The 21,584-nt window shown below is 39.6% G+C and overlaps 2 protein-coding genes across 2 annotated transcripts; both read left to right on the forward strand.

The window, feature by feature from the left end:
- Positions 1-6,431: 6,431 nt before the first annotated feature.
- Positions 6,432-21,319, forward strand: C5H3orf85 (chromosome 5 C3orf85 homolog). The gene is made up of 4 exons (XM_044771634.2): positions 6,432-6,528; positions 6,628-6,680; positions 18,200-18,333; positions 19,740-21,319. Exons 2-4 carry the CDS (start codon positions 6,632-6,634, stop codon positions 19,827-19,829), a joined length of 273 nt encoding a protein of 90 aa, XP_044627569.2. The 5' UTR covers positions 6,432-6,528; positions 6,628-6,631; the 3' UTR covers positions 19,830-21,319.
- LOC139045226 (uncharacterized PPE family protein PPE12-like) lies at positions 6,689-18,193 on the forward strand. Its single transcript, XM_070508762.1, has 2 exons — positions 6,689-10,678; positions 11,631-18,193. The coding sequence occupies exon 1, from the start codon at positions 8,846-8,848 to the stop codon at positions 9,401-9,403; it is 558 nt and encodes a 185-aa protein (XP_070364863.1). The 5' UTR covers positions 6,689-8,845; the 3' UTR covers positions 9,404-10,678; positions 11,631-18,193.
- Positions 21,320-21,584: the final 265 nt, after the last annotated feature.

Consider the following 21,584-nt stretch of genomic DNA (forward strand, 5'->3'; position numbering starts at 1 on the left):
AGGCTGCTGAGATTGTGCCTTGCTTATTTCCAGACATCTGTCTTCCCAAGCCTTCCATGGGTAATGGGAGGCAGAGCTCCCAGCTAGGTAGATCCAGGTTTCCAGACACCCTCTACGATTCAAAGATAGACAACAAGAAAGTTGTCTTCCAACACTTTTATGTCCCTATACCTACTTGTTACAGACTGCAACATCTTGATGAGGCTGGCCAAGAGATGCATAGTTTGCCATTGAGAATAAACTGTATGATGATGAATTTTTCATTTAACGCTTATTCATGACACTGAAAAGGGTAATTGTTTGAAAAATCCAAATGAAAAGTGTCCTGGTTTTATTCATTATGTACTTTTGTTAAAAACAATCAAATTTTACAATTCAGTTTAACATTCCTTTGTTTTTCATTAAACTTTTTATTTATTTTATTTGGTTTTTTTTTTTTTTGAGGAAGATTAACCCTGAGCTAACATCTGCCACCGATCCTCCTCTTTCTGCTGAAGAAGATTGGCCCTGAGCTGACATATGTGCCCATCTTCCTCTACTTTATATATGGGACGCCTGCCACAGTGTGGCTTGATAAGTGGTGTGTAGGTCCTCACCTGGGATCCTGGCCAGTGAACCTTAGGCCATCAAAGCAGAGAACTTAACCACTATGCCACTAGGCCAGCCCCGTTAAACTTTTTATTTTGAGATATGTAGAATCACATGCAATTGTAAGAAATAATACAGAGAGATCCCATGTGCCCTTCACCCAGTTTCCCCCAGTGGTGACATCTTGTAAAACTATAGTATAGTGCAATAGCACAACCAAGATATTTTTAAATTTTTTTTCAGATGTACATCATTATATATTTCATTTGCCGAAGAGACTTTCTTTGCTCCATTGTATGTTCTTGGCTCCCTTGTCAAAAATTAGCTGTCCACAGAAGTGTGGGTTTATTTCTGGACTCTCGATTCTGTTCCATTGATCTGCATGTCTGTTTTTGTGCCAGTACCATGCTGTTTTGGTTACTGTAATTTGTAGCATATTTTGAAATCAGGGAGTATGACGTCTCCAGGGTTGTTCTTTTCTCTCAGGATTCCTTTGGCTAATCAGGGTCTTTTGTTGTTCCACATAAGTTTAAGGATTCTTTGTTCTATTTCTCTGAAAAATGTTCTTGGAACTTTGATGCGGCTTGCATTGAATCTGTAGATTGTTTAGAAGTATGGATATTTTAACTATGTTAATTCTTCCAATCCAAGAGCATGGAATATCTTTCCATTTCTTTGTGTCTTCTTCAATTTCTTTCAACAATGTTTTATAGTTTTCAGTGTACAGATATTTCTCCTCTTTCATTAAGTTTATTCTTAGGTATTTTATTCTTTTTGTTGCAATTGTAAATCGGATTGTATTCTTAATTTCTCTTTCTGCTACTTCATTTTTAGTGTGTAGAAATGCAACTGATTTTTGTATGTTGATTTTGTATCCTGCAACTTTACCATATAATAATTGCTTTATATATTTAGATGCTCCTATGTTAGGTGCACAGATATTTACAAATGTTATATCCTCTTGTTGGATTGTTCCCTTTGTCATTATCTAGTGCCCTTCTTTGTCTCTTGTTACCGTTTTTGTTTTAAAGTCTATTTTGTCTGATATAAGTATGACTACCCCAGCTTTCTTTTCATTGCAATTTGCATGGAGCATCTTTTTCCATCCCTTCACTTTCACTTTGTGAGCGTCTTTAGGTCTGAAGTGTGTCTCTTGTATGCAGCATATAGATAGGTCTTGTTTTTTTACCCAATCAACCACCCCATGCCTTTTGATTGAAGCATTTAGTCCATTGACATTTAAAGTAGCTATTGATAAATATGTACTTATTGCTATTTTGTTACTTTTTTTCTGGGTGTTTTTGTAGTTCTGCTCTATTCCTTTCTTCTTCTCTTGCTCTCTTCCCTTGTGGTTTGATGAGTTTCTTTAGTATTATATTTGGGTTCCTTTCTCTTAATTATTTGTATACTTATAGATTTCTGGTTTGTGATTACCAAGAGGTTCATATATAATAATCTACATATATAGCAATCTATATTGAGTTCATGGTCTCTTTAGTCTGTTCTCTTTCTAAAAGCTCTACTCCTCCCACATTTTATGTTTTTGATATCATATCTAACCTCTTATTTTGTGTGTGTGTATCCATTACCCTCTTATCATTGAAATAGGTAATTTTAGTACTTTAGTCTTTTGACCTTCACATTATCTTCATAGGTGGTTGATCTGTTACCTTTATTATATTTTTGCTTTTACCAGTGATTTTATGGCCTCTTTTTGATAATTTTCTTGTTCCTATTTGTGGTCTTCTCTTTGCCACTTAAGTAAATCCCTTTAGCATATCTTTTAAGGCGGGTTTCTTGGAGATAAACTCCTTTAGTTTTTGCTTGTCATGGAAATTCTTTATCTTTCCTTCCATTCTTTTTTTTTTTTTTTGCCTTTTTATACACTGATGTCTTTTTTTGAAATTGAGATTCATAGTAGTTTACAACATTGTGAAATTTCAGTTTACATTGTTTCTTGTCTGTCACCACGTAAGTGCTCCCTTTTACCCCCTGTGCCCACCCCCCACCGCCTTCCCCTGGTAACCACTAAACTATTTTCTTTGTCCATGTGTTTGTTTATATTCCACATATGAGTGAAATCATATGGTGTTTGTCTTTCTCAGTCTGGCTTATTTCGTTTAGCATAATACCTTCCAGGTCCATCCATGTTGTTGCAAATGGGATGATTTTGTCTTTTTTATGGCTGAATAGTATTCCATTGCATATATACACAACATCTCCTTTATCCAATCATTGGTCAATGGGCACTTGGATTGTTTCCATGTCTTGGCTATTGTGAATAGTGCTGCAGTGAATATAGGGGTACACATGTGACTTTAGATTGTTTATTTCAAGTTGTTTGGGTAGATAGCTGGTAGTAGAATAGCTGGGTCATATGGTATTTCTATTTTTAGTTTTATGAGGAATCTCCACACTGTTTTCCATAGTGGCTGCACCAGTTTGCCTTCCCTCCAGCAGTGTATGAGCCTTCCCTTTTCTCCACAACCTCTCCAACATTTGTTGCTTTTTGTCTTGGTAACTATAGCCATTCTGACTGGTATAAGGTGATATCTCATTGTAGTTTTGATTTGCATTTCCCTAATGATTAGTGACGTTGAGCATCTTTTCATGTGTCTGTTGGCCATCTGTATATCTTCCTTGGAAAAATGTCTGTTCATATCCTCTGCCCATTTGCTGGGTAGAGTATTCCTTGCTGTAAGTTTTTCCTTTCAGCAGTTTAAATTTATCATGCCACTTCCTTCTAGCCTGTAAGGTTTCTGCTGAGAAGTCAGCTGATAGCTTTATGGGGTTTCCTTTGTATGTTACTTGTTGCTTTTCTCTTGCAGCTTTTAGGATTCTCTCTTCATCTTTAGTTCTTGACATCTTAGTTATATTGTGTCTTGGTGTGGGCCTCTTTGGGTTTATTTTGTTTGGTGCTTTCTGTGCTTCCTGTACTTAGATGTCTGTTTTCTTCCTTAGGTTAGGAAAGTTTTTAGCTATCATTTCTTCAAATAGATGCTCTGCCCCTTTGTCCCTCTCTTCTTCTGGGACACCTATAATATGAATGTTAGTGTGCTTGATGTTGACCCAGAATTCCCATAGACTACTCTCATTCTTTTTAATTCTTTTTTCTTTTATCTGTTCACCTTGGGTGATTTCCTCTAGTCTTTCATCCAGCTTGTTGATCCGTTCTTCTGTATCATCTACTCTGCTACTGAGTCCCTCTAGTGAATTTTTCCTTTCCACTATTGTATTCTTCATTTCTGATTGGTTCTTTTTTATATTTTCCAATTCTTTGTTAGTGTTCCCAGTGAGTTCATCCATTCTTCTCCCACAATCAGTGAGCATCCTTATGACTTTTTGTTTGAGCTCTTTGTCAGGTAGATTGTTTATGTTTTTTTCACTTAGTTCTTTTTCTGGGGTTTTGTCCTGTTCCCTTGTTTGGAACCTATTCTTTGCCTCCTCATTTTGCCTCTATCTCTGTGCTTATGTCTATGTATTAGTTGGGTCAGTTCTGTCTCCTGATCTTGGAGAAGAGATGCCTTTTGAGGTCCAGCAGTGTGCTTCCCTCTTGTCACCAGTTTCAAATGTTCTAGGAGTGACCCCTGTGTGGGCTATGTGTGTCCTTCTGTTGTGGTAGGGTTGCTCTTGCTGCAGGTACCCAGGGAGTCTAGCTGTCTCACTGACCAGCTGGTTGGAATGCTTAGCTGCCGCTGCCTGTGGCTGCTATGGAAACTTCAGTCACTTTATTGGGTTTGGGGAGCCCCAGCACAGTTGGCTGTAAGGTCTAATAGCACATTCCTCTTACAGTTTTTCTGTTCAGTGAATATGTCCCCAGCATGGCTGGTTGCTAGGCTCAGGGGCTCACAATTGCTGTAGGCCTCTGGCCTGCACAGCTATTGTCAGCTCTCTCAGGATTGCAGCTGAGTGGGGTTGGCCCCAAGCATGGGAGTACCCAATTGTTTCAGGCTTTGGAAAGTGGGGCTGATCCTCTATGTAGCTGTTAGAGAAGCACAGGTCTTTTGCCACTGGTAAGCCCCACAGCCCACAGGTCCACACCCATTATTGTCAACACAGTGTTGTCTTGCGCACACGTCCAAACTCCCTGGAGTGGACCCAGTTCCCACACACAGAGGCCCCCACACACTCCACCAATGCCCTACACACTTCACTCACCCCTCATGTACACCCTGTCCCACAGAGGTGGACCCACTTGCCTGCCTGCAGAGGATCCAGGCACTCAGTCTATGCAGGCTGACAAGTTGCCCGAGAGCATGCTGTCGGGTAGGGCCAGTCCCAAGGGGGTGCTGCCTGGCCTGGCTGACCTGGATTAAATCCATGCTCTAGTGGGTGGGGCAGACCCTGGGCTAACAGGCCAGGGGATGAACTCCAATGGCATCTGCCAGTGTCTGTGTCAGCTTGCCTGTACTAGGTCACAATAACAGCTGCTGCCAAAGTCTCAGTCCCTAGAGAGGTCTCACCTCTCACTGAGATGCACCCAGAGCCTATCAGGTGAGTCTCTTTTCACCAAAGGACTGCACACCTTTTTTTTCTGGTGATTTTATGTTGCTTTGTGAAGTGGGTGAATTTGTGTGTGGGCCGTTTAAGAGCTGGCTTTTTTCCACTCCTGCCCGATAGTTTTTCTGAGGGTATTCCCTGTTGTAGTTAACAGTCAGCACAGCCCAATATTATGACACTCATCTCAGTTGTACTGAGTCTGAAGGATAGTGATAGCGGTAATGCTCCCCGACTCTGTCCTCCGTTCCTCCAGGGAAGTCTGTGTACCTTAGATTGCTCCTGGCCAGCCATGAAACTCTGTGGCTTGCAAAGGTGTCTTTTTTCTCTCCAGAAGGGAATTTCTTCCTCTTCCACCTCAGCCAGGACTGTCCCTTGTTGTGAGGGTTCTTTGTATCCAGTTTTCAGTTCTCTCCCAGTGGTAATTGCTCCAAGAATAGTTGTAACTTGGTTGTGAATGTGGAAGGAGTTGAGTTCAGTGTCCGCCTATGCCACCATCTTGACATCAACCTTGTCAAGATATTGGCATTGATGTAATTGACTGATCCTACTCAGACTTCCCCAGTTTTACTTGTGTGTGTGTTGTGTGTGTGTGTGTGTGTGTGTGTGTGTGTGTGTGTCTGTGTAGGAGATGTGTTTAGTTCTACGCAATTTTATCACATGTTTGTATTCACATATCCACCACCACAGTCAAGACACAAAACAGTTCCATCACCACAAGAGTCCCTTGTATTAGCCCTTTTATAACCACATCCACCTCCCGCCTCCATCCCTAATCCTTAGCAACTACTAATCTGTTTTTCATGTCTCTAATTTTGTCATTTCAAGAAGGTTATATAAGTGGAATCATACCGGTACTAACCACTTGGGACTGTTTTTTTTCACTCATCATAATTCCCTTGAGATTCATCTGAGTTATTGGGTCTATCAACAATTTTTATTGTATTATTATTGCTGAGTATTAATCCATGGTATAGGTCTATCTCAATTTGTTTAACAGTCAGCCTTTGAAGGATGTCTGGGTGGTTTCCTGGTTTTACCTGTTACTAATAAAGCTGCTATGAACATTCTTATACAGGTTTTCATATGAACATAAGTTTTCATTTCTCTGAGATAAATGCTCAGTAGTGCAATTGCTGGGTTGTGCAGTAATTGCATGCTCAGATTTATAAAAAACTGCCTAACTGTTTTCCAAAGTGACTGTACCATTTTATATTCCCACTAGCAACATATGAGTAATCCAATTTTTCCACCTTGGTTTTGTTTTTACGTTGCATTAGTGTGTGGATGATAAAATTAGTAAATAAATACGTGACCCATATAAGAACCGCCTGTAAAAAGTCAGTCGAAAAAGTCCAAAGGGCAAAAAGGCAGGAGTTATATAAAAAAGCCATCTCAAGCAAGGGCCTCTCTCTGACTTGTCTCAGCTCGCAGGGCTTCCAGGTATGCTGTAAATGCTTCATATTCCTGGAAAGTACCCCATAAGCCCTAAAGCTTTGCTTGGTTAAATTAAAATTAATAAATCTTTTCTTTCCAAAACAGAATCATGGACTATAAAATGCTTCAAGTGGCCCTGTGTTCAACATTGCTCATAGGTAAGAACCTATTTCTTTTTTATTTATCACGTCTTTTATAGCTATTAGGTTGACAGATAACCCCTTTTGACTTTTTAAAGATATGAACAAAAGTGTTTTATCCATACACCAATTCTAAAGCATTGGGGAAATGAAACTATTGTGTTACGCTGTGGTTTTGAACATGTTAGTGTTAATTGCGTGTGTGATCATATTATTCCTAATTATGTATTAACGTATTAACATGTTGCTGTTGCTAAGAAATCTATTTAACTGCTACTTCTGAAGAAGTGTTCTGGTGTCCTTCAACAAAGAAAAATTGTAAATGCCATTTAGAAACTGCAATACTTACATGTATCATTATGTGGAGACCTCAAGGTACTTTGAGAGTGTGAATTCATTAACCTTCAGGGTAAGCTGTGGCTCGGAGAAGTAGTGTTTTCAAGACATATCAAGGAAGACACTCAGGCCAGATGATTTGCTGCCAAATTGACCCAGTAGCTCAGAGGCTTATATCTGAATTGAACTGCGGGATCATTTGTTTTTCTCGTAACCCTAACTGAAAATACTTACGAACTTATAAATTATTTTTGCAGTTAAGTCTCTACAATTTATAAATACTTCTGATGAAGATGCTTAAATCAGAATAAATTCCTACTTTTATGAAAGCTTGAGACCCATGTAAAAAAGTTATATATTCTGTTTGAGGTACACACGCACACACACACAGCGACAAATAAATAGATGTAGGTGTGTATACCTATATAGAGAATATAAATCTGGGTATGTGTGTATATAATTAGCTTTTTATTTCTAAGCATATTAATCATTTTAATAAAGAGTTTTAATCATTTATATTGCACTTTGCATTTAGGAGCTTTTTAAATAAAGGATTTAGAAAATTTCAGCCAATAATTACTGAGCAATTATCACCAAGGCATATACAGTTATACCCAGTTACAGCCCACATCTCCAGAGGAACAAAGTGAGGCTCACTCAGTTTAAGTGCGCATCTGAGAAGCATGCTGTAAACTGAAGTTATGGACTGGCAGTGCTCCATCAGCATAACGCTCTGCCTTGGCTGATCCATGCCGTTGACTTTGGAATGGGTGATGGTGGGTCACTGAAAGGCTGAAGGTGCTGTGGCTCATCCACGTTCACCTGAGAACACTGCAGGGTCAAAAATATCTGGCAAAAGGAAAATGCTTCTGCAAAACGACTTTTGTAGACTTTCTTAAAGAAACAAGTCGGAATTAACTTTAACTCCAGCAAATATGTCTACCTATAGAGGCAACTGGTTTGATTGACTTCACTTTAAAAATAAATAAATAAAACTGTGCAGTTGAAGGTCATGAAATAACAAGTTGAGGATGAGAAGCGAAGGACAGAGGAACGTTGACCCTGCTCGGTTAGCCCTTCAGATCTCAGGACAGAAGCCTTAACTGCCTGCAGCTTGAGGATACTGAGGTCTTTAGAAACAGATTCATTCGTTACATTAATAACTCGTTTAACTGACATTTTCTGAATCATATAGCTCTAACGTAGAAAATAATAGTTTGAATCAACATTTTTTGCTTCTCCCCAGCCCTTTCCATTGAAGAATGTAAGCTGTTCATCTGCACTAGAGCCCTTCTGCTTATCCTAAGAAAAAAAACCACTTTAAAAAGTTTGGTTTTCTTATTAAAAAAGGTTTTCTCTCTTACCGATTAGTCGTCTAACAAATTACTTTTGCCTAGAACTTAATTTGAAGTAAGTAGGGAAAAGATCTCATTGTCTGTTTTCCTAATGGGAATGCTGAAGCCAAAAATGATGAAGAACCTTACTCAAGTAATTAAGTTTATGAGCACAGTCCCCAAATTATTTTATTGATTTTTCCCAAAATAGTAACTTATACACATTAAAGCTGATTCCTTGGTTGGAGAATTAGAAGTCCGAGTGTCATGATTTGATTAAAAAACAAAACAACCCTCTCTGTAGTATTTAGGTCAAGAATTGCCTTCTCCTCTAATAAAACAGCAAATATTAGCACTACTATGATATCTTCATTATGCATCGAGAGCTTTCCATGTTACATTAGTTCAACCCTCATAATCACTGAAAATAGGTGTTGTGATTTCTATTTTACTAATAGGAGACTGAGGCTTAGAGAAATTAAATGGCCAAGCCATGCAGTTAATCAATGATGGATGCTGGATTTGTATCCAAATTCTACATCCAGGGCTTCTGAGAACAAAGCTCTTCTTTTTTCTACACAAACTGTCCCCTCTGGCACTGCAGTGTTAGATATGGGATATGTGGATAAGGGATATGTGGATATGGGATATGTGGATATGGGATATGCAGATACGGGATATGCAGATAAGGGATATGTGGATATGGGATATGCAGATACGGGATATGCAGATAAGGGATATGTGGATATGGGATATGTGGATATGGGATATGCAGATAAGGGATATGCGGATATGGGATATGTGGATAAGGGATATGTGGATAAGCAATATGCAGATATGGGATATGCAGATAAGGGATATGCAGATATGGGGTATGTGGATAAGGGATATGTGGATAAGGGATATGCAGATAAGGGATATGTGGATATGGGATATGCAGATAAGGGATGTGCGGATATGGGATATGCAGATAAGGGATATGTGGATAAGGGATATGTGGATATGGGATATTCGGATAAGGGATATGCGGATATGGGATATGCAGATAAGGGATATGCAGATATGGGATAGGCAGCAGAGCAGGCAGCAAGAGCTCCTCCTGAAAATGCAATAGAGCCGGTATTATTGCCACTGGTTCCACAAGAACAGATCAGGACTTAGGGAAAGGGGTGACTTTAGAAGAAATAGAGCCAAATCAGGACATAACCAAGGACAGTTTCCGGTTGCACTGAGGGTAAAGAGAAGTCTGAAACTCCACGTTCCCTCTCACTAAGGCACTTACTAACATCAAGCAGTCCCATTTCACATAAAGAGGAGATATGGAAAATATACATGTTTGGAAAGTGTTTCACTGAGTAAGTAAACCAAACTTAGAGTTGACCTATATTTGAAACAATTTGGGGGTTGGATCGATGAGATCTCCCTCTAAGTGCAGGTACGTCTTCCAGTTTTAGACAGGGAGAAAAATAGACTGCCTGTGGCCTGTTTCTGTAGCATAGTTCCAGGTCTTGGTTTTCACTCCATGGTTACTAACCAAGGCCAATTTCTCTAAAAGTTTTTTTTGTTGTTGTTTTGGTTTGTTTTTTTGACAAGAGCTTTTAAACTCACATCTTCTTCCCGACGACCCTGTCACACCTCCCGTCCCTCCCATTTCTTTTCTGCCATAGAAGGAATGGCCCTTCTCAGTCATCCCTGCAGCCCTCCAGTTCCTTAGGGAGTCTGTATTACCAGATATAGTTTTAGCTTATTTCATAAGATTTTGTTCTTAATTTTCCCTGCTCACTTTGGCTTAAGATTGATTGCTCTCAAGAAAGTGGGTAATGAGAATAAACTGGGAAATGACGTGTTTGGAGAAAAAATGTGATTACCCATGACTAGATTCATTGAGAACTCTGGATGTTGTAGAAAAACTTGCTCTTTTCCTATCCAATTGGCATCATTTGTCATGGCACTCGAGTTGAGAATTCATCAACACAGATACGCAGTGACCCAGAAGGGGTCACTCTTGAAACAAATAAAATGCTGCCTTTGGTGAGCTATGAATTTCTCTGTCCACAAGATTAAAAACTAATAAAAGATCTGCCAGCTCCAAAAACACATCCCAGGGAATTCCGCGGCCATGTGTGTGAGCGTGGATGTCGGCGTACGTGTGTTGAGAGCACGCTATGACAGATGGAAGTTGAACTCAAGTGAGACCAGTTTCTGTTTACTTTTCAAAGTACTCAACACGTCAGCAGTTGTAACGTCAATAAAGCCTAAGTTCCCGAGTTAAAAGTTCAGTGACGAAAGCATTTTATTAACAGACAGTTTAGTACGATGCCGGGGATTTGAGAGTTCGTCCCGCAGGTCAGCCCTTTTCTTTCCTCTCTGTTCACTTCCCTGACCCTCTTACCATCTTCTTACTTCCCTCTTTGCCCTGTTCCTTTTTGCCATGACTTTTCACCTTTTGCAACCTTTTGTCTTTTGTAATCGCCTTTCTTTAGTCTCTCCTTCCTTTGATTTCTTGATTTCTCTCTTCTCCTTCTCCCTTCTTTTTTCTTCACATTTTTTTCTCTCACAACTCAAACTTCTTCTCTTTCATTCTCTCTCTCACTAATTTTTATCTGAATTACAGCAAAGTGGGAAAATCCTCTGTACTAAATAGAACTCTTCTATCTTCCACCATAAACTTTTGGGTCAGTAATCACAATTTAGAGCAAGAAGGAAAAAAAAAAGTATTTCATTATTTGTAAAAAATTCCATACCTAACACAGGGAATAAAATATTCAAGTCTAAAAGTATTTTAATCTCTCACAAAATTATAAAACTTCTCCTACGTTTAGAGAGATCTTTGAAAATTTTACCATATTGCTGAGGCATCTGCATATCCTTTTCTTCTGACCCTGTTTTGAACTTAATTCCTAGTGGCCATTTATACTTTATTTTAGTACTTAATTTATGTCCATGCATAATTGCCTGGGCACTTAATTCATCTTTATTTTTTTAAGACATAAACATTTTAGGTGCAGGAACTGAAACTCAGTCCAACAAAATTAGTGGATAATATAAGTTGTTCTTTCATTGCTTATACTGAGTGCTAAGTGCTTCACTTCCCGTATCCCATACCTAAGTATTGTTGAACTTGGGGGCGGGACTGTAGTGCTTATTCTCCATCTGCAGTTCCAGACATTTGGTAATACTGTAAATATTAGTATCACCCAGCCCTGAGGGAAATAGCTAGTTAGGGGCCTGTCCTGTGATCTGCCAGACCTTTCGCGTCTTCTGCCCCCCCTTGAATCCCACCGCGTTTATTTCATAGACGTTGACGATTACACCAGCAAGAAGTTCACAGCTGTGTCTGCCCAAGGATGACAAGATCCTGCTGATTGGAGTGCCCTGGTCTGTACTCTTTTTTTTTTTTCTGTTTCTTAGTGAGGCTCTGAGACAACAGATCTAAAGGGTTCTCTGAGCCACCTTCTGACAAATAGCACCCCCTTATTTATCCTGGTTTTGGTCAAGCTGAGAAATAAACCAAAGATGATTATGGAAGGCCATTTGTTTGATTACTGAGAAAGACTCACTCGGAAGATGTAGCATAGTATGAGGACATGAAGGGCCTGAGGACTGGACCCTAGAATTTGGCAAATTTTGTATCCAATTGCAGTTTGCAGAACCAGAACAGAAAGGGTGCCCTCTGAGGGCAGATCACTCTCTAGATGAAGAAGGAAGAGCCATCTGGACATGCCAAATTATGCCTCTTGGATTTACCAGTGAAATGAGGCACTGCCCCTTCCTAGGGGCAAGGAACACAAAGGGGACAAGAGAGGCCTGGGACTACCCTAAACGAGTTGCCTCTACATGGAATTTGCCATCAGACCTGCCCTTTCATTCTGTTCCTTAAGTTTCTCATTAGACTTTCTCATCTTTTTAGCGTAGAGGTTCCTACCATAAGTAACATTTCTGTGGTCGTGTGCATAGTATACAGACTATTCAGTCATTTCTCCACCATCAAATTTAAAGACTCTTTTTCAGCCTTCCCTGAGTGATGGCAGTATGGGGAGTCTTTCTGCCTCTAATTATACAACTTCCGCTACTCCCATATGCTCATCAGCCCATGATGGACACTCATCTCTTTGTGCATAATGTGAACACATTTGTTTCGTTTGCTTTAATTATTGGCTATGTTTATTTTGACTTCTTTTTCACTTATTTCTGCCTGTCTCAGTGCTGAATTTCTTGGCATGCAAGGTTCTTGAAGGCAGTAGGAGTTGTGCCCACTTAGCATATTCTATATGCTTCCGATGACATAATACCACCCAGAGAAAGTAATTTTCAGTTAATGACCTATTTGTTATGAATACATTCCAGTTAAAAATAGAGCTGGAAGAGATCTTAGAGATCATATGATCCAGCCTCATTTTACAGAACAGAAAATAAAAGTGCAAGAATAAAAAGTGGCTTGGTGACCTAACCAGTCACTGACAGGGCCAGGTTAAGACTCCAGACCTCCGATCCTTCTTGATTTGGGTGGGGAGAGTGTGATCTTGAATATCTTCATACTTGGCCATGTCTGCTTTGTTTCTACTGTACAAAATTTTCTGCAGAGGATATTTGAGAAACTTTTAGATGTAGAACTAAGCTTCACAGGTCCTATTAAAACTGACTATGAGAGGTTGACCTGGTGGCATAGTGGTTAAGTTCGTGTGCTCTTCTTCGGTGGCCTGGGGTTCACAGGTTTGGATTCCGGGCACAGATCTACACACCACTCATGAAGCCATGCTATGGTAGCATCCCACACACAAAATAGAGGAGGATTGGCACAGATGTTAGCTCAGGGCCACTCTTCCTCAAGCAAAAAGAGGAAGATTGGCAACAGGTGTTAGCTCAGGGCCAATCTTCCTCACCAAAAAGAGACAACAAGAACAAAAAACTAACTATGATATAGGATGAAAGGAAGAAGGTTGTGTAGGGAGTTGGAAAGAAAGAGAGGGATATTTCTTATAGCTTATGATTATAAAGTTTAAATAAGGCATTAACCTGTCTGATATTGCCTACATTAAAAAAAAAAACATTGAAAAACCAACAAAGTAATGAAACTCAGGGTTCAGTTTCAGTTTTCAGACTCCAGCGGTATTATATAGGCTTACAAACACAGAACTCTGACCTTGCTCTCACTAACTTTCAAGGTTGATCAGGCAAAATGAAAAAGGGAGGAGAAGTCTCTCAAGCAGAGAGGATAATAGCGTGCCCTTCTATGGTGTTTGCATTTTATTTCCAGCCCCGCCACTGGCTTACTATGTGACCTTGAGTGAGTCATTTCATCTCCGTGTGTCAATTTTCTCATTTGTAAAGTAGGACAATAAATACTGCTTTCTCTGTCTCTCTCATGGGTGATGTTATTATCACCATCAATTACTATTTATTGAATGCCTGTTGGGTGCATAATGCTGAGGTAGGCGCTTTGTTCTGGGGGGCGGGGGAAGGAGCCAGCATCACTGAGACATTTTCCGTGAGCAAAGAGAAGATTTACGGAAGAATTATTAGAGCTTAAATAGTTATGGCTTGTATTTTAAAGCATGCTTCTCTGCCAAGATTTATGTAATAGCATTTTTTTCTTAGTGATTGTACAATGCACCCAGATAATTATGGTGCAGAATATCGGTTCTACTTTTGGATGATTCGAAGGAACACTATCTTAAGCAGTTACTGTTCTTTCTTTATCTAGCTGGAAGTTATATTCTAAGCATAATTCATTTAGAAATATTTTTAGATATTGTATTGAATCTACTTTGCCTAGCCACTCCCTTTTTTTTGAAAAACACTTTTTTCTTTTAATAGAATGAGTATACATTAAACATGCAACACTGTAACTAAACACCTTTTCCTCAAAAAGAATGAAGAGAAGTCTGAAAAGTCACCTATTAACACATCTCACCCAAAACCAAAACTTTACTGCTGGTCAGTCCACACGAGTCAGCCCAATGAAGGCCAGTTCCCTCTCTCTCCAAACCAACCCTGTCTTCCCATTGCCACTGTCACTTACTCTGATTCAGGCCCTACCAATCTCTCATCTGGGCTGTTCAAAGAGCCTCCGACCTTGTGTCTCTCACTCTGCTCTCTCCCTCTTACCATCTGTCCTCCACACTACTGACAAAGGAGTTTTCAAAAGTAAATCTGTGAACGGATAAAGAAAATGTTGACATATACACACAAAATACTATTCAGCCTTAAAACAGAATGAAATGCTAACATATACTACAATATGGATAAACCTTGAAGGCATTATACTAAGTGAAATGTCACATATGAAAGGATAAACATTGCATGGTTTCTCTTATATGAGGTACCTAAAATAAGCAAATTCATAGAAAGTAAATGGTGGTTCCTAGGAGCTCGGGGAGAGGGAAACGGGAGTTATTGTTTAAAGGGTGCAGGATTTCTATCGGGGATGATGAAAAAGTTCTGGAGATAGTAGTGATGGTTGCTCAGCACTGTGAATGTCCTTGATGCCACTGAATTGTACACTTAAAAATGGTTAAAATGGTAAGTTTTATGTTATGTATATTTTATCACAATAAAACAAAAATCTTTAAAGCAAATCTGACTGTATCATTTTCTTGTTCAGAAATGATAGTTAATTATTTACAGAATGAAGTCCAAACTCCTTGGTATGACAGTAATAATCCTTCAGAACCAAGCTCCAGCTCCTCTTTCCAGCATTGTGCCTCACCACATCCGCCCCACAGCGCTGCCTTGCAGTCACATTGGCCAAGCAAGGGTCGCTGAACCTCAGGCTTCCTTTCTCCTCTGTTCCTTGACTCTCCAGGCTCCTTCAGCCTGGAATGCGTGCTCTTTGCTTCTACTCCTTTCCTGCTGGCTGTGGAAAGCTTACACGTCTTTTGAAGCTCAACACAAAACCAATTTCTCTGTGAAATTATCAGAATTAATCACTCCCCCGTCACATGGTCTAGTTACAAAATGTCTTATAATTATTGATGAACTCTGAAGATAATGTGAGTTCCTGAGTGGGAAGGGTTTTTTTTGTTTGTCTTTCCATGCAATCGTGATTATTAGAGGAGGATCTAAGGTGAGGCAAGTGGAGGTCTCGTGGCACAAAATTTGCATAACCCTGAGAGTGAGTTCCTACTCAGATTTGGTGCCCTAATGTCCCCACTTGCCTTCCTAGTTTTGACTACTTAACCTTAGTAGTTGCTTATAATGCATTGTATTAGCTATCTACTATGGTATAACTAATTTCCCCAAACCTTAGCCATTTAAAACAATAAACATTTATTATTTCACAATTTCTGAAGATCAGGAATTTAGGAGTGGCTTAGCTTGGTGATTCTGAGTCGAGATCTCTCATGAGGTTGCAGTAAAGATGTTAGTGGAGCTGTGGTCATCTGAAGGCTTGACTGGAGTGAAAACACCAGGTTCCCAAGTCGCTCATTGATGTGGCTGTTGGGAGGCGACTTCAGTTCCTTGATATGTGAGCCTCTCCCTTAAGGCCTCTTGAGTGTCCTCACACATGGCAGCTGACTTCCCCTAGAGCGAGTGATCCAGGAGAGGGGCAAAGCAGAAGCTGTAATGTCTTTTATGTCCACAGAAATCACACACGGTCATTCCCGCAGTGTCCTGTGGTTACACAGATCAGCCCTACTAAGTGAAGGAGGGGACCACACGATATGAGTATCAGAAGGCAGCAATCTTTGGGGACCATCTTAGAGGATGGCTTCCACAAACATGCTGGATTGATTATATTGAATTAGATTATCTAGCAGCAGGTCAGTATTACTTCTGGCATCTCTTACTAGTATTTTCTGAAGTTGACTTTTGTCTATTATTTTTAAATCATTGAATAAATACAAATGCTAACTTTGTATAAATGGGGACTACATCTGAGTCATTTTCAAACCTCCATTAGTAGTACAGTGTTTTGCACCCAGAGGCAGCCTGACTGGTGTGTAGTGTCAAGAGAGGCTGTCATTTTCAGTAGGTGCCTGTTTAGAACTAGAGCTCACTGGGTTGACAAATTAAACTAGAAATAATAGAGCTAACAACTAGAACCCTGCTTAGGATCCAAGGCCATGCTTGGAAAAACATGAGATCGTAGGGAATGTGTACGAAACTCAGCTTCCTTTTTTCTACAAGTGGAGGAGTTCTGTTAGCGTTCTTACTGTTATCTCACCCCAAGCATTTCTGCCTCTTAGTCACGATATAGAGCAGCCGCTCTGAAGGGAGAGCTCCACATCCTCCCTCCCAATAGCTGTGAGGCCTTGAACATAGTATTTAACTTTTCTGTGGCTCATTTTCCTTGTCTGCAAAATGAAATGATTAATATTGCTACCTCTGAGATTTGCTGTGAGTATTAAATAAGGTAATTCAGTTAAAGTATTTAGCACAATGCTCAATAAATGTTAACTAGCATTATTATTACTGCTTATAAATAAAACTCTTATCCAGACCCCTCTAACCATTGTTTTCAGACACTGGTCTCATAGGTTCCCAGTGCTACACTTTTGCTCACATCATTCCTCCAGCTTAAAATTAAAAGTGTTGTTCCATCTCCCATCCTGCTAAATTTAAGCTTTTCAACAAGGACTAGGCCAAGTAAATTCTTTGACCACAAAAATGTCTGCTTGCATCGCAGTGCCCCAGTGCTTAACAATAACACCTTCTCCTACATTCCCTTAGCACAATCAAATCCTACATTGCCTTATGTTGTTTTGTATCTTGGACCTTTCATCCTCCTCCTTACAGAGGATAGCTCACTGTACCCCTGGTCCATGCAGAGTGTTGGTCAATAGAGGCCTGTTAATGATGAAACTGTAGTATGTGTAACATAAGGTTACTTAGGATTTTGTAATAAATGCTACTTTATCACAAGCAATGAACAGATCGTATTGTCACTACAAATAGGTCAGGAGTGTGTTCTTTCGTTATATTGATGCCATGATTGTGTTTTATTTAGGAATGAAAATATAATATAAACTGTTAAAATTTCAAGATCCTAAAAAAGTCTGGATTTTAAAGATTTTATTTTTCCTTTTTCTCCCAAAGCCCCCTGGTACATAGTTGTATATTTTTAGTTGTGAGTCCTTCTAGTTGTGGCATGTGGGACGCCACCTCAGCATAGCTTGATGAGCAGTGCCATATCCGCGCCCAGGATCCAAACTGGCGAAATCCTGGGCCTCTGAAGCGGAGCCTGCGAACTTAACCATGTGGCCACGGGGCCAGCTCCAAAAGTCTGGATTTTAAAAATGATATATACATATTTTTTTAATCCTGGAGTGGGAAGGAGAAAGAAAGTGCAAGCCTGTTCAACTTAATGGTTCATCTATCAATGCTAGCAATTTTAACCAAAGTGCCAGTTTGGAGAGCTGTCTACTTCAGACTGAAAGCTATGGTCTATTTTGGAAGACTAGGAAAGCAAGAGTAAGATTGTTGACGGCCTGGTTTGAGCCAAGTGGTTTATAGCCATTAATTTATCCAATTCTTACAGCAATCCTTTGTTATTTTGTTGTTATTATACTTCTTCACATACGAGAAAACTAGAGCTCAGAGAAATTAGACAACTTGCTCAAAAAAGTGATAGAGCTGGAGTTTGAATCCAGGTCTGTGGGCTCCCATGCATGTGCATCTCTGAAAATCTCCATCCACCACACAGCACTGGCTTTTGTGCTGTACAAATGTAAGTCATGTAAGGTGACAGTACAATGGCGGCAAAGGTCTGAGGAGAAGCCATCTCCCTCAGGGCATAGCTCTTCCAGGGTTTCCTTTTCAGGCTCCCATCCTCCCAAAGACCACAGCTTGGTCTCTTTAAGAGGAAACGTTGAGATGTGAAGTATTGCCCTAAAAGATGCTGTGCTCTTGAACTCTGAATTACAGGAGCATTGGGAGTGCCATTTTTGTTGGAGGACCCAGCGAACCAGTTCCTACGTCTCAAGAGGCACATATATTTGCAGGATTACTGGGACCCAGATCACAATCCGAATACGTGGGGAAACTCACTGGTTGATCAGGTATTTGCATTAAAAACAAATGGCCCTTCACCATCTACCTTTTTAAATAACATCTCATCTGCTGGCATTAACACACCACCAGCCTAGCTGATTTTTCCTCTCTAGCTGTCCTGAGCTATACCTGCCCTTTCTTCTTCATAAAGTGGCTTTGGTCCAGTAAACTCCACCTCCTCCTTCAGGACTAAGATTCAATCTCTCCTCCTTTCTGAAGCCTTTCCTTTCTTTCCTGGGAGGCATTTGTCCTCCTTTCTTCTTTCTCCTTTGCATGCTGTTCACACGTGAGTAGCTCACGAGATGTCACACTGAAATGATCTGTTTTGTGCACCCAATCTCCCTATCTAGACAAAGTGCACATCTCACCTGCCAAAGTCATTATCCTCAGGACCTAGCAAAATGACTGCTGTGGTGTCAAGTCTCAATAACTTATTACATGTTTGGGTAGGTGGATGGATGGATGGCAGTCTCATTTTAGTTCCTTCTCTGTTGTTCAGCAGCTCATTTCCCTCTGCGAGAGTTATCCGAGGCTTTAATGTTGTCCCCTAGTTTGCTCACCTTTTCCACATTTTCCTATTCATTCGTAGTCTCGCTCCGAGAAGAATAAAGAAGAAACTCGTATTAGCCAGTTTTATTCCATGTTTACTCTTTTGATGGAAGAAGACATTGAAACTCCCGGCCAAATGAAATTGCTGAATTATCTGAGGATTTCAATTATTCATGATTTCCCTCTTACAGTTTAGCAATTTAGAAAGCAGAGTTGTAAAACAAATTAATTAATTCCTTCAGTTGTTTGTTCTTTCTTTCCACATGTATCAGGCTCTCACTATCACCAGGCTCAAGAGTTATATAAATCATAAAAAATTTGAATGTCCTTGTTTTTCTAGGGCCTGTCCTTACTCCACATGGCTGAATTTTAACTGGTCTGCCAGGACCGGCTTATTTCTGCCTAGCGTTAGCTAATGAAAACTACCAGTTTGAATAATGCATCCAGTTTTATGCCTGTTTTTCTCTAACAGGCACCATTTAGAGGTACTAAAACAAGACAGTTGTTTATTTGGCAAATTAAATAATACAGACACTGGTAGACTGTGTCTTCTTTATGCAATATTGAAATTTTCAAGTGCAGTCCTGCCTGCAATTGTGGACCAGTACTGGGATCAACTGAGAGATACTGGGATGTAACAAGATGCCACCACATTGGTTCATACTGTGGCCCCACAAACACTGCAAAACATTTGAGCATGGAAGTAAATAGATCACTAAAAGTGTGAAAAACAAACTTATTGGTATTATCCTTCCATTGTATTTCTCTCAGTCTTTTAGGAATATCTGTATGATCGTCAGCATAACTGATGTCACACGTGTTGTACATATCCAGAGACCGTGACTTGAGTTTCCTTTTGTTGCAGGCTTGGGAGACGTGGACAGCTCTGAAAACAACTGCACAGTATTATCTGAATGTGAATACCTTCACCTTTGACACATCCACTGCCCAGTAAATGTGCTTTGCTGGTTAAACCAGGAAACCAAAATCGTGGGACTCAGCATGGCAGTGTACCAAAACCGTGGGTTTTGGAGACCTCGGGCAAACCATACCATTTACTAGATTATTTATTATATCTCTCTCAGAGCTCTTGAGAGGAGCAAATATGAAAATCCATGTAAAGTCCAGGAATTAGAAGTTCTTAATAAACGGTAGCTCTTAAAATGAGAACTAAAATAAAGACCGCAGTAAGAACATTTACCAACATGGGGCTTTGATGGGAACAGGAAGTCAAAAACAAAAAAGCAGTGTCATTAAATCTCTGTTAATAGCTCTTGCTTTCTATTGTCTCTTCTTTGAGAAAATTTGTTCACTTTTTAATTCGAGGAAGAAGGATCTCTCCAATGAAGCTGTTTCTCTCCTCTTTTCTTCAACACTTGTCACTTTCTAAAGCCAGTCTATTCTAAGACCATGCTTTTGAAAATTTTCAAATGGTGCTGATATCAAAGGGTACTGATGAAGGCAGTAGAGAGAATACCTTAACTCATATTGAGGAATAGAGGTGACTCAGAAGCCACTGGAAGCCATTTATCTCTAAGTTCAAACTTTCTGAGAAGTTTTGTAAAATTTGTGCAAATTTTTCATTCTGGTCCATAATATATTGATGTTTGTTTCAGTATGAAATAACAGCTTTAAAGAAATCTCACACCCGTTATCGGTCACTCCCCACTCCTCTATACCCCAACCCCTAGTAACCACTAATAAACTTTCTGTAGTTTAAAAAAAAAAAAAGAAAGAAAGAACACTTTTAACTTACTGGTCAGGTATATTTATTAATCTTTTCCAATGAAACTGAAAAATTGACTCTAAAGTTTTCCATATATCCATGGAATACCACTTCAGTACTCCAGTTTGAGAAGTACTGAGGAGGTGATATAACCAATCACCAAGACTGTCCTCCAAAATCATAGATAAGTGTAATTTTTGTCTTCGAAAGTCTATTTCTCTCTATATACCCAGGTCAATTGTTCTCTGGGGGGATTTCCTTTAGTAAATAGTAGCATCCCCCCCAAGATCATAGCTGATCTTATGTTGTCTTAAAACAATCTTAAGCACTTCTTCAGCAACAGGTATTTCAGAAAAATCAGACATCAAGAAGCTACACTGTAAAACCTCTGGCCCAGCACTTTCTTCTCCAAGAGGACACTGGCAGCTACCAGTACTCCCCATTTCCCATCCCACCCCTTAGAAGTACTTTCAGCAAAAAATTTGAGGCTAATGCATAATTTATTATGTTAACTGTCATCGATTTCCAATAAACATAAACAGATTTTTAAATCAAAACACAACTGAATGGACAAAAAAAAGAAAATAAATCATTTGGGTTTGCACTAAGAAATAAATTTGAAATTGTACATAAACACATTTTCAGAGTTTCAACAATAATATACATTTTGCTACTACAGAGTTCCACGCTTTGATTGTTTAATAAAAAATTGAAGAACGTCTGTGTATTGATCAGTGTTCTCCAGAGAATCAGAATCAATAGGATGTGTGTGTGTGTATATATATAGAAAGAGATTTATTTTAAGGAATTGACTCATGTGATTATGGAGGCTGACAAATCCCAAACTGCAGGGTAGGCCAGCAGGCTGGAGGCCAGAGAAGAACCAATATTGCAGTTCAGTCCAAAGGCCAGCAGGCTAAAGCCCCAGGAAAAAACTGATGTTGCAGTTCAAGTCTGAAGGCCACTGGGCTAGAAATCCAGGGA

The sequence above is a fragment of the Equus asinus genome, chromosome 5, assembly GCF_041296235.1.
Source record: "Equus asinus isolate D_3611 breed Donkey chromosome 5, EquAss-T2T_v2, whole genome shotgun sequence".
In the NCBI taxonomy this organism is placed as follows: Eukaryota; Metazoa; Chordata; class Mammalia; order Perissodactyla; family Equidae; genus Equus; species Equus asinus.

Excerpts from the sequence above, each read along its gene's own strand:
- C5H3orf85 (XM_044771634.2), top strand. The coding sequence starts at position 6,632 with ATGGACTATAAAATGCTTCAAGTGGCCCTGTGTTCAACATTGCTCATA. Across the intron at positions 6,681-18,199 it reads GTGTTCAACATTGCTCATAG|GAGCATTGGGAGTGCCATTT; the intron begins GTAAGAACCTAT and ends TCTGAATTACAG. Across the intron at positions 18,334-19,739 it reads GAAACTCACTGGTTGATCAG|GCTTGGGAGACGTGGACAGC; the intron begins GTATTTGCATTA and ends CTTTTGTTGCAG.
- LOC139045226 (XM_070508762.1), top strand. The coding sequence starts at position 8,846 with ATGCTGGATTTGTATCCAAATTCTACATCCAGGGCTTCTGAGAACAAA.